Genomic DNA, 15,252 nt, shown 5'->3' on the forward strand with positions numbered 1-15,252 from the left:
CCCCAGCTCCAGCTCCAGCCAGGGCGGGGCCCCCATGTTCAAGATAAGCACATCCTGCCTCAGGCCCAGCCCTTCCAGGAGCCCCCCCGTGGGAGCAAGGTCACCGGCTCACCCTCCCTTCCCCCCACTCCCTGGGGGCCAGAGTCCCACCAGGCCTGGCCATGGCTGGGGAACAAACACAGCCCTGGGTGTGTCTGGACCTGGGGTAAGGGGTCAGACTCCCAGCCTCAGACACAGTGGGCAGCATTGAAGGAAAGCTGGGACCAGCATCCTCTCCATTCATCAACTGTCCCAGTTTAGAAACAGACAAGGTCTGGACCCGCCCAGCCCTGCCTCCGGCGCCCAGGCCCCAGGCCCCAGGGGGAGCTCCACCTGCTCTTCTGGGCCCTGCTCCCTGGTATAGCCTCGGGTACCCCCAAGAGCCACAGCTGCCTCCAGCCCACTCCCCAGAGACCTCTGCCTACCCAAAGGCCCAAAGGCCCAAAGGCAGTGGCTCCTGGCAGCCCCCGTCTCAGTCCTGCAGAGAGAAGGGCTGAGGACACTCAGGACTCCTGGCTGATCCTCCCCTCTGGTCCCCACCTAGCTCTCTGTGCAGGGCTGAGTTCTGGCTCCTGCCTCTCCCATCTGGAAACTCACCCAGACCCACGTGCATCTCCCCAAACCTGCCCTAGCCACAGGCCCACCTCCTCTAGGAAGCCCACAGGTCTGCTGGCCTCTGCTGGGCAGCACTGCCTCCCAGCCACTCACCTGCACCCATGCGGCACCCTTGTGTGGTGCTACTTCAGAGACCCACCCAAACTGCCCATTTCACAGATAAGGAAACTGAGGCCAATGGGAGCACCAGAGCCAAAGCTGCTTCTCTGAGAATGTAGTAGTGGGACCCAGACCTGGGCTCTCGGAGCTGCCTTTGTCCCAGGACCTGGGCTGAGACTGAGTCCGGAGGGATGAGCTCTGGTCATTCTGTTATCATTTGCAGCATTAAACGCAAACCTATTAAAGGGCATGTCCTCAGGACAGGCTTTTCCTGCTGTCTTTCCCTCACAGGGCTCAGGCTAGCCCAGGACACCAGGGTGCCGGGGGGGGGGGGGCGGGGGGGGGGGGGGGGGGGGGCGGTCGTGCCCTACTCCTAGAGCATCACACATGCTGGGACTCCAAGTGCAGAGCCAGGATCAGGCCATATTTCCAGCTGCAAAAACCATTCCTGGTGGGTCTGATGGGACGCTAAAGCCAGACTCCAGGCCACCCAAGGGAGAGGCTGTATGAGAGCTGCACCCCATGGAAGCACAGGGGTGCCACAAGTGTAGTTACCCTGAGAAGCAGGGACAAAGCCCACCTCCACCACCAAGCACTCACTGCGGTCACTGTGGCTGTCCCTGGCAGTGGCCCCTGCTCCCTGACACTCCTGTCAAGTGGGCTCTGGGCCTCCCCTACCCTGGCTCAGGTACCTGCATCCAGCACTGCCCATCTCACCCACCAGCAGAAGAGGAACTAGGCCTAAGTAGGGAGCAGGTTATGCCGGTCACACAGGCCAGGTCTGGGGGGCACCAAAGCCATCAATGGGCAAACTGTGCGGGGCCTATATGGGGCTGGGCAGGGGCTCCCCAGACAATTTATGCTTCTGCAGGAAGGCTTCAGGTGGTGATAGGACGGCTAGAACAGGGGAGCTAAGCCACCCTACCACCCTCCCTCCCAGGCCTAAGCCCTGAATGACCATCTCGAAGCAGAATGGGGGAGGGGCATGCTGGAGGGGGCTCCCCCAAAAAAGCCTCTATAGGCATCGCCCACCAGTCTCTGCCTCCCTCCCCCACACTTTTATTCAACGAACAAATTTGGGAGACCCAGAAAACATGACTTTTATTTTCTTTTTTTTTTTTTTTTTTTTTTTTAGACAGAGCCTCAAGCTGTCCCCCTGGGTAGAGTGCCGTGGCATCACAGCTCACAGCAACCTCCAACTCCTGGGCTCAAGCGAGTCTCCTGCCTCCGCCTCCCAAGTAGCTGGGACTACAGGCGCCCGCCACAACGCCCGGCTATTTTTTGGTTGCAGCCAGCATTGTTGTTTGGCAGGTCCGGGCTGGGGATTCGAACCCGCCACCTTAGGTGTACGTGGCTGGCGCCTTAGCCGGTTGAGCTATAGGTGCCGAGCCGACTTTTATTTTCAAAATTGGAATCAGTTATAATTGGGGAATGAGTTAAATATTCCCTCCCTTGCTCAGGTCTGTGGTGCATGGACCAAACTCAGCATGGACGAGGGACAGGTAGGTAACCGTCAGAGGTCAAGGTGGAGGCACCAAGGCTAGGGGCTGCAGGAGGCCTGGCCTTCACACCTGGCCCTGCACACCCGGCCCTGAACACTCAGCTCTGCACCCAAACAGCCCTATACACTTAGCCTTACACACACACAACTCTGCACCCAAACAGCCCTATACATTTAGCCTTACACACACACAGCTCTGCACACACACAGCCCTACACACTCAGCCCTATACACCCAGCCCTGCACACAAACAGCCCTGTACACTCAGCCCTACACACACACACACAGCCCTGCACACTCACAGCCCTGTACACTTAGCGCTGCACACAGCCCTGCACACTCATAGCCCTGCACAAGCAACCCTGCCTATACACTCAGCCCTACACACACCCAGCTCTGCACACTCAGCCCTACACACACACAACCCTGCACACTCACAGGCCTGTACACTTAGCCCTACATACCCAGCCCTGCACACTCAGCCCTACATACACACACACAGCCCTGCACACACAGCCCTGCACACACTCAGCCCTACATACACACACACAGCCCTGCACACACAGCCCTGCACAGGCAGCCCTGCAAGTCCAGCCCTTCTTCTAGGAAAATGCCTACAGAGGAAGCCAAGTAGCCACCCCTCAGCTTGTTCACCAATCCCCGAAGGCCACATCTTCCCCTGATTGGTCACTCTCCCAGGAAGTCTACCACCTAGAGGGTATCCAGGTGGTCCCAGGTGAGGAAGCCCACCCTGTCTGGGACCCTTGCCCTTCTCTCCCCAAAAGCAGATCTCCCCTGACCAAGACCAGATCCTACATCTGGAAGCAGTGTGGCCAGAAGGTGTCAGGCTCCCTCAGACAGGCCTGCCTACCACCCAGGTCTGCCACTCACCCACCAAGTGGCCAGCAGCTGCCAGCAGCTATTTCCTCTCTCACCAGGCAGCTGAAGTGAGGATTCTGTGAGGCGCCACAGACAGACCTGGCTCAGTGCCAGGAAGGAGCTGCCACCTCCAGGCCCTGCCCGTGCCTACCAGGCTGTGCCCACCACAGCCATGGAATGGGGCTGCTGCTCTGAGCACCTCATGAGTCTAAAGCAGAAGTGAGGGCCCAACTGGAAGGCTGAGGCAGGTGGACTGCCTGAGCTCACAGGTTCAAGACCAGCCTGAGTCAGAGCAAGACTTCGTCTCTTAAAAAGAAAACAGAAAGGAAAAAAATAAGGGCGGCGTCTGTGGCTCAAAGAAGTAGGGCGCCAGCCCCATATGCCGGAGGTAGCGTGTTCAAACCCAGCCCCAGCCAAAAACTGCAAAACAAAACAAAACAAAGTTTTATATATATATATATGCGTTGTGGCAGGTGCCTGTAGTTTAGCTACTTGGGAGGCTGAGATAAGAGAATCATTTGAGCCCAAGAGTTTGAGGTTGCTGTGCTTACCAAGGGCGACAAAATGAGACTCTGTCCCCTGCCCACCCCCAAAAAAGAAGTGAGCACTGAATGTGACTCTGGGCTCAGCATGTGCTTGCCGTAGACAGGGTCAGGATCCCCTGGATACCTGGCAGCCCCCTACCACCAGGCCCAGCCCCATGGCCATACCCAGCCCCCATAGCCACACCCAGCTCCCGGAGGTATAGCACTCCCCAGCCCTCTCCTCTGCTCGATATTGAGCCCCCACCAGACACAATGTTCCCTGACCAGGTGCCAGGCCCTCATCAGCCCTGCAAGCTCCTCCTCCTGGTACCTGGAGGCAGGTGTCAGGCTCTGGGGGAAGGTGGCTGCTCAGTATGGAGTAGGGCTGAGAGCTGGGCCCTCAGTGAAGACCGGGTGGGGTGGGAGGGTGGTGGGAGACAGGACGAGGGGGGCGGGCAGCTAGCTCTGAGGGTGGCAGTCAGGTGTCCTCAGCCCTTCCCGGGGGACTTGACCAGGACAGGCTAAACCCCAGGGTCACCTCTTCATCACCCTCCCCTAGGAGCAGAGATCACAGGGTAATTTTCTTTACTACAGGCCTGTTCTGGAAACTTCCCCAGAGGCAGCCAGCTCTAGGAGGTCCCAAATCTACCTAGCACAGGCAGCTCAGGATTTTTGCACAAAACTGAAGTCAAGTACCCCTGTTTCAAAAAGATTTGAGGAAGAAGGAGGAAAGGCCCCGGGGGCATTTCTCATTCCCCACCTGTGCCGAAATTAAAGTTCCTAAGAAGAGGTGAAGCATGAAGGCCAGAGCCTCCATCCTGCAGGGACTCCAGGGCTACTCATGTCCAGATAGCTCAGAGTGACCACAGGGAAGCCTGGTGAGGATGGGAGGCTGGATGTCACTCAGCAGTGACAGTCCAGGGGACCTGGAGGGACCATGCCCCATGGCCCGGTAGCCCTGTAGCTGCTCAGCTTCCGGGAAGCAACCAGCGCTAGCGCTGACTCAGTAGGGACCCTCCGAGCTAACAGAGGACAGCCAGCCAGTAACCCAAACACTGGGCGACCACAGAGGGCAGCTAGAAGGTCCTTTCTTCCTCAGATGCCCTTGGATGTCCCACCTGCCACGGCCTCCACAAGGAAGGAGCCCCCAGCAGCTCCTCGCAAGAGCAATTCTGAAACTCACAGAGCAGAAGGCTTGAGGAAGAGAGGTCACACCTCCCAGGGCCAAGGTTTGCAGAGGCTCTTCTGTCCACTTTCCATGTGTTAGACGCGCTGCTCTTTACACAGATTCTACTACCCAAGCGCTTACTTTCAGCCTGTCCCTGATCAGTCCCCCATAAGCATTTCCCCAGAAAACCACGGCTCCTGCTGCTTCATTGTCAGGGTCTGCAGGGACTCCCAGATTATAAATGTGCTGCAATTTACATGACAGCTCCAACAAGCACTCAAGAACAGTGGCAATACAGCCGGGACCCCAGGATTCCAGCCACTCCAGGGGTGGGAGTCTCTGCCCATAAACAGCAGGTTGGGCACAGGGTGGGGGGGGGGGTTGTTGCTCCGAGACTGTGAGGCACTGAGCCACCTGTTGAGAGCAGGTCTCTCCGGGTTCACCCCTTCCAACAGCCTCAGTGCGCTGTAGGAAGCGGGGTGAAGGGATAGAGAATGTGCTTGGAGAATGCCTGTCTGTCCAGGGACTGTCACCACTGATATGTCCCCTGCCCTCTGCCCTGTGCCCACAGGCTGGCCACAGCCAGGGCTTTGGTACCCAAGGGGCCTCCACTCACCGTGCTGACAGCGGGGACCTCGGAAGCCTGGTGGACAACGACACGGCTGGGCTGAGCCTGGCATGCAGTGGCCACCATTGAAACAGAGGCCAGTATGACACTGGGCTGTGGAGAGGAGAGAAAGTGTGAGGAAGCCCATCAGGTCACTGCCCCCCGACCCCCGTCCTGCCTCACACACTGACCCAGCTCCCACTGGTGGCCTCAGCCGTGGCCACCACCAGTCAGGGCTGGGTGGCCCCCTGAGTGTAGTAAAAGCCCTCTCATTTCAGCCAATACTAGAGTGTTCAAGGGCATTTCTAGGAGAGGTGGGGAGGAATAAAGGGTGGGGAGGAAAGGGGCTGAGGTAGGGAGAGCAGCAGTGTAGACAGTGGGGCCCACAGCTGCAAGGGAGGCTGGGATCTGGCTGAGGCACCCTCTCAAGCCCACATGGTAGAATCTGTAAGGCTGGCCCAGGGAGGGCCAAGACACCCCAGGCCAATAGGACCTGGGGAGAGAAGGAGGTCAGGGCTGGGAAGAGGGAGGCCTCCCTCATCTTCTTCTTCCTCTTCCTCCACAGGAGAGCCTCTGCTCCCAGGCCCTCTCCCAAAGCCCCCAACTGCCTAGGGGCTCCCTTAGGCCAGTGAGTCAGGTGGGGGTATGTGGGTGCAGGAGGCTACGGCTGGGCAGGCAGCCCCCCAGCCGACCATCCCCAACAGTCTTGCGGGCTCCCCACAGCGGGTGCCCACCTTGGGCTAAGGCCCCAATTTCCTTGCCTGCAGCCCCCACCCTGCACATGACAATAGGGCCGGCTGCTCCCTCCCCCTGTGGGGTGCTCAGAACAGCGACTGGGCCACCTCCTGCAGCCCAGGACCCTAGAGGACCCAAGCTCCTGGGCTCAGAGAAAGGTTGTGCGTCACTGACCACACCCTGCCAGGGCCTAGAGGAAAGCCCTAGCCCAGGGAGTCCAGCCTTTTCTCTCTTCTGCCAGAATGGAGAAGAGCTGCCTCAGGCCACACAGCGAGGACACAAACACTAAGGAAAGGTGAAAGCACAGAAAAGGCCTGGGGACACTTCTCATGGTGTTGGACACCATAGGTAAGCAAGAGAGCCCTCCCCAAGTCAATGTGTGGGCCGTGGGCTGCAGGTTGGAAACTCCAGCTAGACGGAGGGACCCTGCCAGGCCAGAATGCCTGGGACCCTGGGGTACAGTGGGGTTGGACAAGGGGAAGGACAACAGCCAGGCTGTGGGTCCAGGAGCTTCTGGCCCAAATGCTGTGCTGGTGAGGAAAACCAAGGCTCAGAGCAGGTCGATACCCAGCTTTAGGCCACACAGTGAGGACTGACCAGGGCCTACGCCAGTGCTCAAGCCCAAATCTCCAGTGTAGGTGTCTGGAGTCAGAGCACCTGGCCAGGCCAGTGCAGAGAGGCATTGCTTCTCCCGCCATCCTGAAACCACGGCCACCCAGTCCCAGAGGTGGCCCCCCGCTCTCAGGCCACCCTGTAGGCATCCCAGCTGGCCTTCAGTCACACCTGTCCAAACCCAGGCCCCTCCAGCCAAACACCTGCAGTCCGAGGGGGCTGGGCCACAGGGAAGCCAGACGGAAGCTGCTGTGACCCACAATCAACACAGGGAAGTCCCCCTGGGCTGAGGGGCTGACCGGGCCTGTGTAACAGGAAATAGCAGGAAACATCAGTGTCCCAAGTACTGGGGGCCCAAACCTGTTGACTTGGGCGTTTCCAATGAAAGAATATCAGTTATGTTTATTTTTTTTTTTATTTTTTGCAGTTTGGCTGGGGCTGGGTTTGAACCCGCCACCTTTGGCATATGGGGTCAGAGCCCTACTCCTTTGAGCCACAGGCGACAGCCAGTTGTGTTTATTTTTTAGGAAGATTTGCAGGGTCCTGAAGACCTCCAGCCGCCTTCTGGAGCGGGAGCTGGTGCCAGTCCTCCGGGGAGCCCCGACTCTCCCGGCTTGGGGCAAAGTGGCCACCAGGGGTCCCCGTCCCTGCTCTCAGCATCCTTCTGGAGCTCTAGGCTCCCTCTGCCCCAGCTCACATCCTTCTCCCCTACCCCCAGAAGCATCTGCCTGACTCAGAAACAGAGAAGGCAGGCCCTTCTAAAACCCAGGGGTGGTGTTCATGGTTGTCCTGGCTGAAGACACCACCTCTCAAGCAAGTGGAAGGCAAGCGTACTGACCCCATGGCCCCCAGGCCCTATGCATCAGACCCCACCTAGCTCTAGGCCTCACTCCCTGCCCCACCACGCTCAGTCCTACCCCTCAGGGGCCCACCTTGAGCAGGCTGCTCTGGGACACATGTCTCTTCCCCAAATGGCACGCCCTCAAGGAGCCTGCCCAGGGCCCCTATACAAACCAGGCTGAGTCTGCCTGCAGCTGCCCGCCAGCACACCTCTGGTGTAACAGCTCACCTCCCGCCCAGCCCAGGTCCCTAGACAGTCACCACCCTGACTTGTTGCCATCACGTGCCCAGCACTGGCACTCAGAAGGTGCTCCTCAGCTGCTATGAGAAGGGAATGAAGTGGGAACAGGCACCTGAGTGGCCAGGCGGGGCCAGGCATGAGTCATCTGTTCATATTCTGTGGGGAGAGGGCAGGCGCCAGGGCCCAAGAAGGATGCGGTACCATCTGCAGAGGTGGGAAAACACCACAAGGCTTTGAAACAAAGAAAAGGCGCTCCTGGGGTGCTCCTGGCCCCTCGGGAGGCTGTGAGATAAGGACACCACAGAAGGAAGCCCAAGGCCTGCTGAAGTCATGGAATAGAAATGTCCACACTCTAGGTGGGTGGGAGTGGAGGCCCAAGAGAGAGTGGACACCCAGTGCAGAGTGACAGGAGAATGGGTGGACCACAGGAGAGCACCTGGGCCGGTGTGGGAGGAAGCCAAGGACACCAGCGTCAGGCAGCAGGCCCACCCTCCCCACTGTCACCGATAATAGCACTGACAGTGTGTCCCAGCACCCTGTGAGCGGACAGTCCAGACGACAGTGTGTGAACTAAGCCAGCACTCAGGAGACAAACTCCCACCAAGAGAAGAGTGGTGAGCACCAGAGCCCTGCTCTGACCAGGACATTCAGTACCGTCCAAGAGCACCCTGTATGTGCGGAAAAGGCCGGGCAGAGAGCATGACCAGGTGGGAAACTTGAAAATGGAAACTAAAATGACTCAACACACGGGGGTCGAAGGAAGGAAGAGGTATATGCTTTCACCAAATGACGTACAGATTTCTGAGCAACAAAGTGTTTTATACTTAACATTGGTTACTTTAAGCCACTAAAGAAGCCAAGCCACGTGGGAGGATCTGTGGGGGGAGCCTCCCTCTGGCTGTTCGGCAGGGGCTGCACCCACAGGGCCCCGGGACCTTGGAAGCAACTGTCCAAACCCATGAGTGTGAGAAATGCCAGGGCAGGTGGAGGTGGCCTGTGGGGGAAAGGTGGGGCAAGGCCAGGCCAGGCACCCCCAGGACCCAGTGTTCACACACCTCCCCTGCTCACCCCAACCTCCCCTCCTGCCCCTAGAATCAGCTTGGGCTGCAAGACATGCTCAAGCTCCAGATCTGATATTTATTAGCCGGCTTATCACAGGGCAACACTTTTAACCACTGTGAGCCTCAGTATCCCTCTGAAAATGGTGACATTCGTGTTAAGCTCCGTCACGGGCAATTTTCACTTGTCAAGGGTAATATTCTGGACGACCCTCATCCCCGAGCTTGGAGGTCCCTGAGGACTCCCAGGCACCATGGGACTCCCACCAGCTCCATGCAGGCGTGAGTGTGCATGGACACGTGTGGCACGGAGTGTATGAGTAAGCACAGGGTGTGAGCATGTGTTTGGATGTGAGCGTATTTGGGGGCTGTGCACACTCAAGTGAGCACATGTAGGCATGGCCATGTTAGTGAGAATGTGTGAGTGTGGGGGTCGGTTCACACACGCACGTGTGCACATGTGCACAGATCTGTGCACTGAGGGGCGAGCATGGGCAGGGGCCCAAGTGCACAGTATCCATGAGTACTCACACTCATCCATGGGGATGAGTACTCACACCCACCTGGGGCCCCACCGTGCCATCCGGTGGATGACAAGAGAGCCCAGGGTCTGGGACACCAGCTCAGCTGATTCCCACGCTGGGGCGCTGGGCTGACATGTGGCCAGAACGGAAAAGGAAAAGCAAATGACAGAGACAGGAAAGCAAAGGGGAACCCCAGGATCCACTGTGGCCTTCTGCAGGCCAGAGGGACACCAACCAGGCCTGGAGGGACACAGACGGGGCAGCGGCCATAGGGCCCCCGGACGACCCAGGAGAGGAGGAAGACCCGCAGTGACTGTCTGCCTGGTGGGCTGGCAGCTGGACATGGGACCCAAACCCAGGCCTCCGCCAGCTAGGTGCCAAGGCTGCTAGGTGCCAAGGCTGCCCAACTCCAGGGCAGCGTCCATTGAAACCCTCTTCCTGAGCCCAGCCTGAGTGGAGAGTCAGAGGAGAGGACCACAGAAAGCGTCTCCCTGGCACCTTGGTCCCACACATATCCACATCAGTGCACGTGGGGAGGGACTGGGTCCAGCTGCCAGACCAGGCACCTACTGAGGCACTCCAAGGATCATTGCCCAAGGTTCTGCCAGGACAGTACTGCAAGGACCCAGGATGACTATGGCTGAAACATCAGGAGGGTCCAGACAAAACATGTCACCTGGCTGGGATAAAACTGGAGTTCAGAGAATCCCTGAGCAGAAAGTACTCACCCCATAATGGCAGAAGAGGGCCCAAGCCCAGCAGCCTGGGCAGGGCTGAGTGGCACCAGGCTCTGCCGCCCTGCCCAGTAATAACTCAGTGGCTCTCAGAGAAACACGCTGACCAGGCTCCTGCCATCCTCTCAGGCATTACGTCCCCTATGTCCACACAAACACCACAGGGCTCCACAGGTGGCCCTGACATTGTATCCGTGGCTGGGGAGAGCCCTAGAGAGCTCAGAGGACCCTGTCCTGCCTGGACACCCTCAGACATGCTGGCCAGGGGCCCAAGGCAGCTCCTTCCGACTGTCACCTGACCCCACATACACAGAACTCCCAGGAACTGAGGAGGCTGGGATCTCTGCACCTGCTAGGACCCCTAAACTGTCACCCCAAGACTAAGGTGACCAGATTTTAACATTGGTAAGGCAGGATACCATTGACGGGGGTGGGAGGGAGGCTTCTTAATTGAAAATTTGGTCTATATGCCCTAGCTTGTCATGCATTCTTTCCAAAAATCTGGACTTTTTAAAAATGCCATGGGATGCAGGACAAATTGTTAAAAATCGGGATTGTCCTGCCAAAAGTGGGACGTCTGGTCACCTTACCACCCTGCCCAGGCCTCCAGCTCTGGCTCCGTGACAGCACCTGGTAGGAGACATTGGGTACGTGAGTAACTTCACGTGGAGCCTTTACGTGGCACTAGTACACAGCAAGTGCTCAAACAGTGCCCACTGCCCCTGCTGTCAGGAGAGGAGCTGCAGAGAGAGACTTCTTGGGCTGCAGTGACTCTTGTTAACAGCAGGAGTAGTAGTGGCACAAACGGTGATTGGGGACAGCACCCCCTGGCCAAGGACTCAGTCTCAGGGGCTGTGTGGAGCGAGGGCCGCTGTGGACTGGATCCAGGCCTTGCCTCCACTGCGTGGTGGTTCTGGAGTGTTTCCTCCTCCCCACCACGGGCTCAGCTGCACCCAGAACCTCCTGGGCTGTGGCTCTGCATTCAGGTTTCCTCTCCCTTCTGGGTGGGTGTTCCGGAAACCTCCTATCCTCTGCACTGTGCATTTCCCATTCCATTGGCTGGTGCAAGGGAGCCTGGGGCAGGTGTGGCTGGGGCCAGGCACCTGCCGAGGTTAACCCACCAAAGTGCTAAAGCTCTTGAGGGGCAGGGAGGGGGCTGAGCCGTGTTTTCCTCTCTCTTGACTGCAACCAGACAGGGCACCCCTCCTATCGTGGATACTGGCCCCAGTCCTCAGTTAGGGCAGGCCAGAGCCCACGAGGCCACCCTTTCTTCCCCGCCCTGCCCTGCTGGAGCCCTTCCCTGATGCCTAGGAAAGCCCCCAGCCCTGGCCAGCCCAGTGACCTCACACACAAGCCTCAGGACGGAAGCCAGGCCAGACAGAGGCTGCACAGAACATAAGGCCTACGGTTTACGGCATGTGCCCTGTCCCCAGAGAGCGGCAGTTGAGGGAAGGTCCCTGCCAGCTTCCCTGCCTGGGCTAGATGTCCCATGTGTGGTGTAGTAAGGTCCAAAGGCCTGGGCCAGGACCACTTACTGGCCCCAACTCAGCCCCGACACTCTTGCAGCCCCCCAACCACCCCCCAAACCCCCTACTGGCTCTTGGCAGCCTGTCATCAGCTGTGCACGCCTCCTGGCCACACGCTGGGACCCAGACACGAGGCAGACAGCGTGCATCCGGAGAAGCCAGACCACAGAGCTTTCCAGGGATCATTAAAACAAACGAAGAAAAGTAAAATAAAGTCGATCTGTGCTAAAAATGAATTTTTAAAAACAAACAACTGGCCAGGCACCGTGGCTCATGCCTGTATCCCAGCACTCTGGGAGGCTGAGGTGGGAGGATCACTTGAGGCCAGGAGTTTGAGACCAGCCTAGGCAAGAGTGAGACCTTGACCCTACAAGAAAAAGAAAAACTAGCCAGGGGACAGCACCCGTGGCTCAAGGAGTAGGGCCCATATACCAGAGGTGGTGGGTTCAAACCCGGCCCCAGCCAAAAACTGGAAAAAAATAAAAATAAATAAATAAATAAATAAAGGAAGTCTAAAAAGAAAAGAAAAGAAAAGAAAAGAAAAACTAGCTGGGAGTGGTGGCAGGTGCCTGTAGTCCCAGCTGCTCCGGAGGCTAAGATGGGGGAATCACTTTAAGCCCAGGAGTTGAGCTATGATGACACAACTGACCTCCAGCCTGAGCAACAGAGCAAGACTCTGTCACCAAAAAAAACACAACTAAAAGCCAAAGCTCAAGCCCAAGATCCAAGGGGGACCCTGCTAGTGTCACAACCCCCAGGATGAGGCTCAGTGGCTGAGACCTCCCCCCATTATCCTACACACCTGCCCCACAGGAAGACCTCTCCCTTGCCCACTGGGGTTGTTCCCGTATTACTCAGCCCCGGGCTGGATCAAGCCCTCCCCTCCAGCAGAGGCAGCCCAGGGCAGAGCTGCCAGGGTTAGGGTTAGGGTTCTAATACCCAAGGGTCCTGTGGGTGTATGACAGCCTGGTGCCCAGCTAGTGGAGCCCAAATCTCACGTAGGGCCACACTAGGGACACAGAGAGATCGTCACATTCACCAGACCCTGCTGTGGCCCCTTTGTGATGTAGCGTTGGCCTCAGTCCCCAAGTCTCCAGTGATGTGAGGCCAGCCCAGCATCTAGACACAGGCCACACCCGTAGGCTCTGGATGGTCAGCTAAACAAGGTGAACGTGAGGGTCTCCAGACCCCAGCACAGGGCCTGAAGGTCACAAGGATGGCCGGGTGCTGCCACCACACCCCCACCTGTAATAGCTGCACCTGAGTCCTGCTCCCCCAGCCCAGAAGCACCCTGCCTATGCCCGCTCATGTCCTCCCCGAGGGAGCAGGTTGGCCCACCTCCTCTCCTGCTCCGGCACCAATTCATCATTTCACTCCATTGTGACAGCCACCTCTGGCAGCCCCAGAGCCCACCCCAGAGCAGAAAGCAGGCTCTGGTATCTGCCCTGCCCCTACTTGCTCCCCCTAACACACCCTCTGCTCCTCCAGACATGGAGGCACAGGGCCAGGAGTGCATCAGTCTCTGTCAGAAAACTGCAGAGGAAGCCGCCTCTCAGACCCTCCTGGACTGTGGGGGCTGGGACACCCTGTGGGGGGTGCTGCAGCTGGCAGGCACCCCCTCCTTGCCCTGCGGCCAGTGCCCTAAGCTGCCTTCTTCTCCCTCCTGCCTCTCCTCCCTTCCTGGAGAGAACTAGTCACTTCCTCCACTGGAAAAAAAACACCCCCACCATCCCTTCTCCTCCCCTTCTCCCACTGGCGTTCTCTCAGGACGAGTAACTCCATCCCTGTTTCCCAGCCACAGGCTTCATGCTTCATGTGTGAAGAGGGAGCTTGGGGTCACAGGGACACCACAGCACGGACCCCTGGAGTTGGAGTCCCATTCCCATCACAGGGGCTCGCAACATGACCCTAGACACACCCCATAGCATAGTCCTCACCCCATGACCTTTCAGGGAAAGCACAGGGACAAGGACGGAGTCCCAAGACCTCTGAGCTGACCCCTCCAGGGAGAGCTGCTGATGCCTTTACCCAGGCAACCTCACCTGCTGGAACACCTGCCCCTCCCTTCAGACACCCCTGCAGCCAGGCGCACCCCAGGGAGTACCACTCCTCTGAGGAAGCTGAGGGCTGGGAGCCACCTGACGAGAGCTGACTCCCCACTTCCCGCCCGCTCCCTGCCTCTGGGCCGCAGCCCACCCGAACCTGCCTGCATGAGGTCATACGGACTGGCTCCCAAATGGGGCTGGATCCACAGGACGTCCCACCCGTGTTGTCAGGCTTGGCCTGACTGAGGCACTGACTGAAGGTCCCTTCAGCAGATGGGAAGACTGAGGCCTGGATGCGAGATCCACCCAAGAACGCCAGCAAGGGAATGGGGGAAGCAGCTGCTGTCTTGTACCCACAGAGGCTGAGGGCCCACTGCCCAGCTCTGACTGCCCTCTTCCTGGGCCTTTCTGAGAACAGAGCAGCCAGAAGGACCCCAAGACCTGGGGCTGAGCATGGCACAGCAGGTGGACCCCAGAAAAGCCTCAGAAGAGCCTAAGCCACAGACACCAACACGTGGCCACACAGCTCCCTCAGATGCCTTCCCAATGTCGGGCGCTCAGACACCAGCTGACTGGCCCCCGCCCTCTGGCAGAGCCAGCAGGTGACAGGCACTCACCAGAGAGGCAGCCCTCCTCGCCTGGCTGCTGGGTCCACCCTCGGCAACACCTGAGCACGGTCCGGGCCTCGGAGGTGTAGACCTGCCTATAGCCCATGTAGTAGATGGTCCTGGAAGAGAAGAGAGAGGGCCAGTGTTCACCACTGCAGGCCCAGTTGCATCTGGCTCTCACCAGCCCGAGACTGATTTCTGCCTCATCTATTTCCCAGCCAAGCAGGCTGAGGCTGAGGTGTTGAGGGTGGGGTCAATGCCCAGTCAGGCTCCTTTGGGGCCCCAGGCGGGGCCCGAGCCCTGGATTGTGCCTCCTCTCTGCCGCTGCCCAGCCCTCCCATGCCCATGGCGGTCCTGCTCCAAGCTGCCCATCCCACCCCTCACCTGGCTCTTAGCCCTAGGCCAGTCTAGGAGGATCTGGGGAAAGCCAACATCACTTCAGAATGCGCCAAGTGGGCCCCAGGTGCCCAGGGCGGGCTGGACTATTCAGACCCTAGGCTCTCAGGCCATCAATGAGTGGACAATCCTGGAGTGTCCATGAGGAGTGGGCCCCATACACAGGTGTCATGGCCATATCCTCCACCTCGGAGCACAGAGCTGAGCTGGGGAAACAGGGGACCTGGAGGAAGCCATTATGGGCAGCGGCAGGAGGCCCCATGTGTGCCCAGGTCAAGGGGGAGGCCTCAGAGTAGGCAGCAGGGGGGCTTCCCAGGGCTCTGTGGTTGCTTCCCGCTCAGATGGGACAAGCCAGGGCTCTTGCACAGGCCAAATGAAACATGTCAGAGCGGCTCGGTGCCTGTGGCTCAAGCAGCTAAGGCGCCAGCCACATACACCTAAGGTAGCAGGTTCGAATCCATCCCGGGCCTGCCAAACAACAATGATGGCTACAACCAAAAA

The 15,252-nt window shown here is 58.6% G+C and overlaps 1 protein-coding gene across 1 annotated transcript in view; it reads right to left on the reverse strand.

Moving 5' to 3' along the window:
- Window positions 1–15,252, reverse strand: part of MEGF6 (multiple EGF like domains 6) — a 99,771-nt gene that overhangs the window by 69,776 nt on the left and 14,743 nt on the right. Inside the window, 2 exon segments of the mRNA XM_023515142.1 lie at window positions 5,442–5,546; window positions 14,365–14,474. Of these exon segments, the coding sequence (XP_023370910.1) occupies window positions 5,442–5,546; window positions 14,365–14,474 (215 nt within the window).

Source organism: Otolemur garnettii, unplaced genomic scaffold (genome assembly GCF_000181295.1).
Source record: "Otolemur garnettii isolate 467f Iridium unplaced genomic scaffold, OtoGar3 scaffold00067, whole genome shotgun sequence".
In the NCBI taxonomy this organism is placed as follows: domain Eukaryota; kingdom Metazoa; phylum Chordata; class Mammalia; order Primates; family Galagidae; genus Otolemur; species Otolemur garnettii.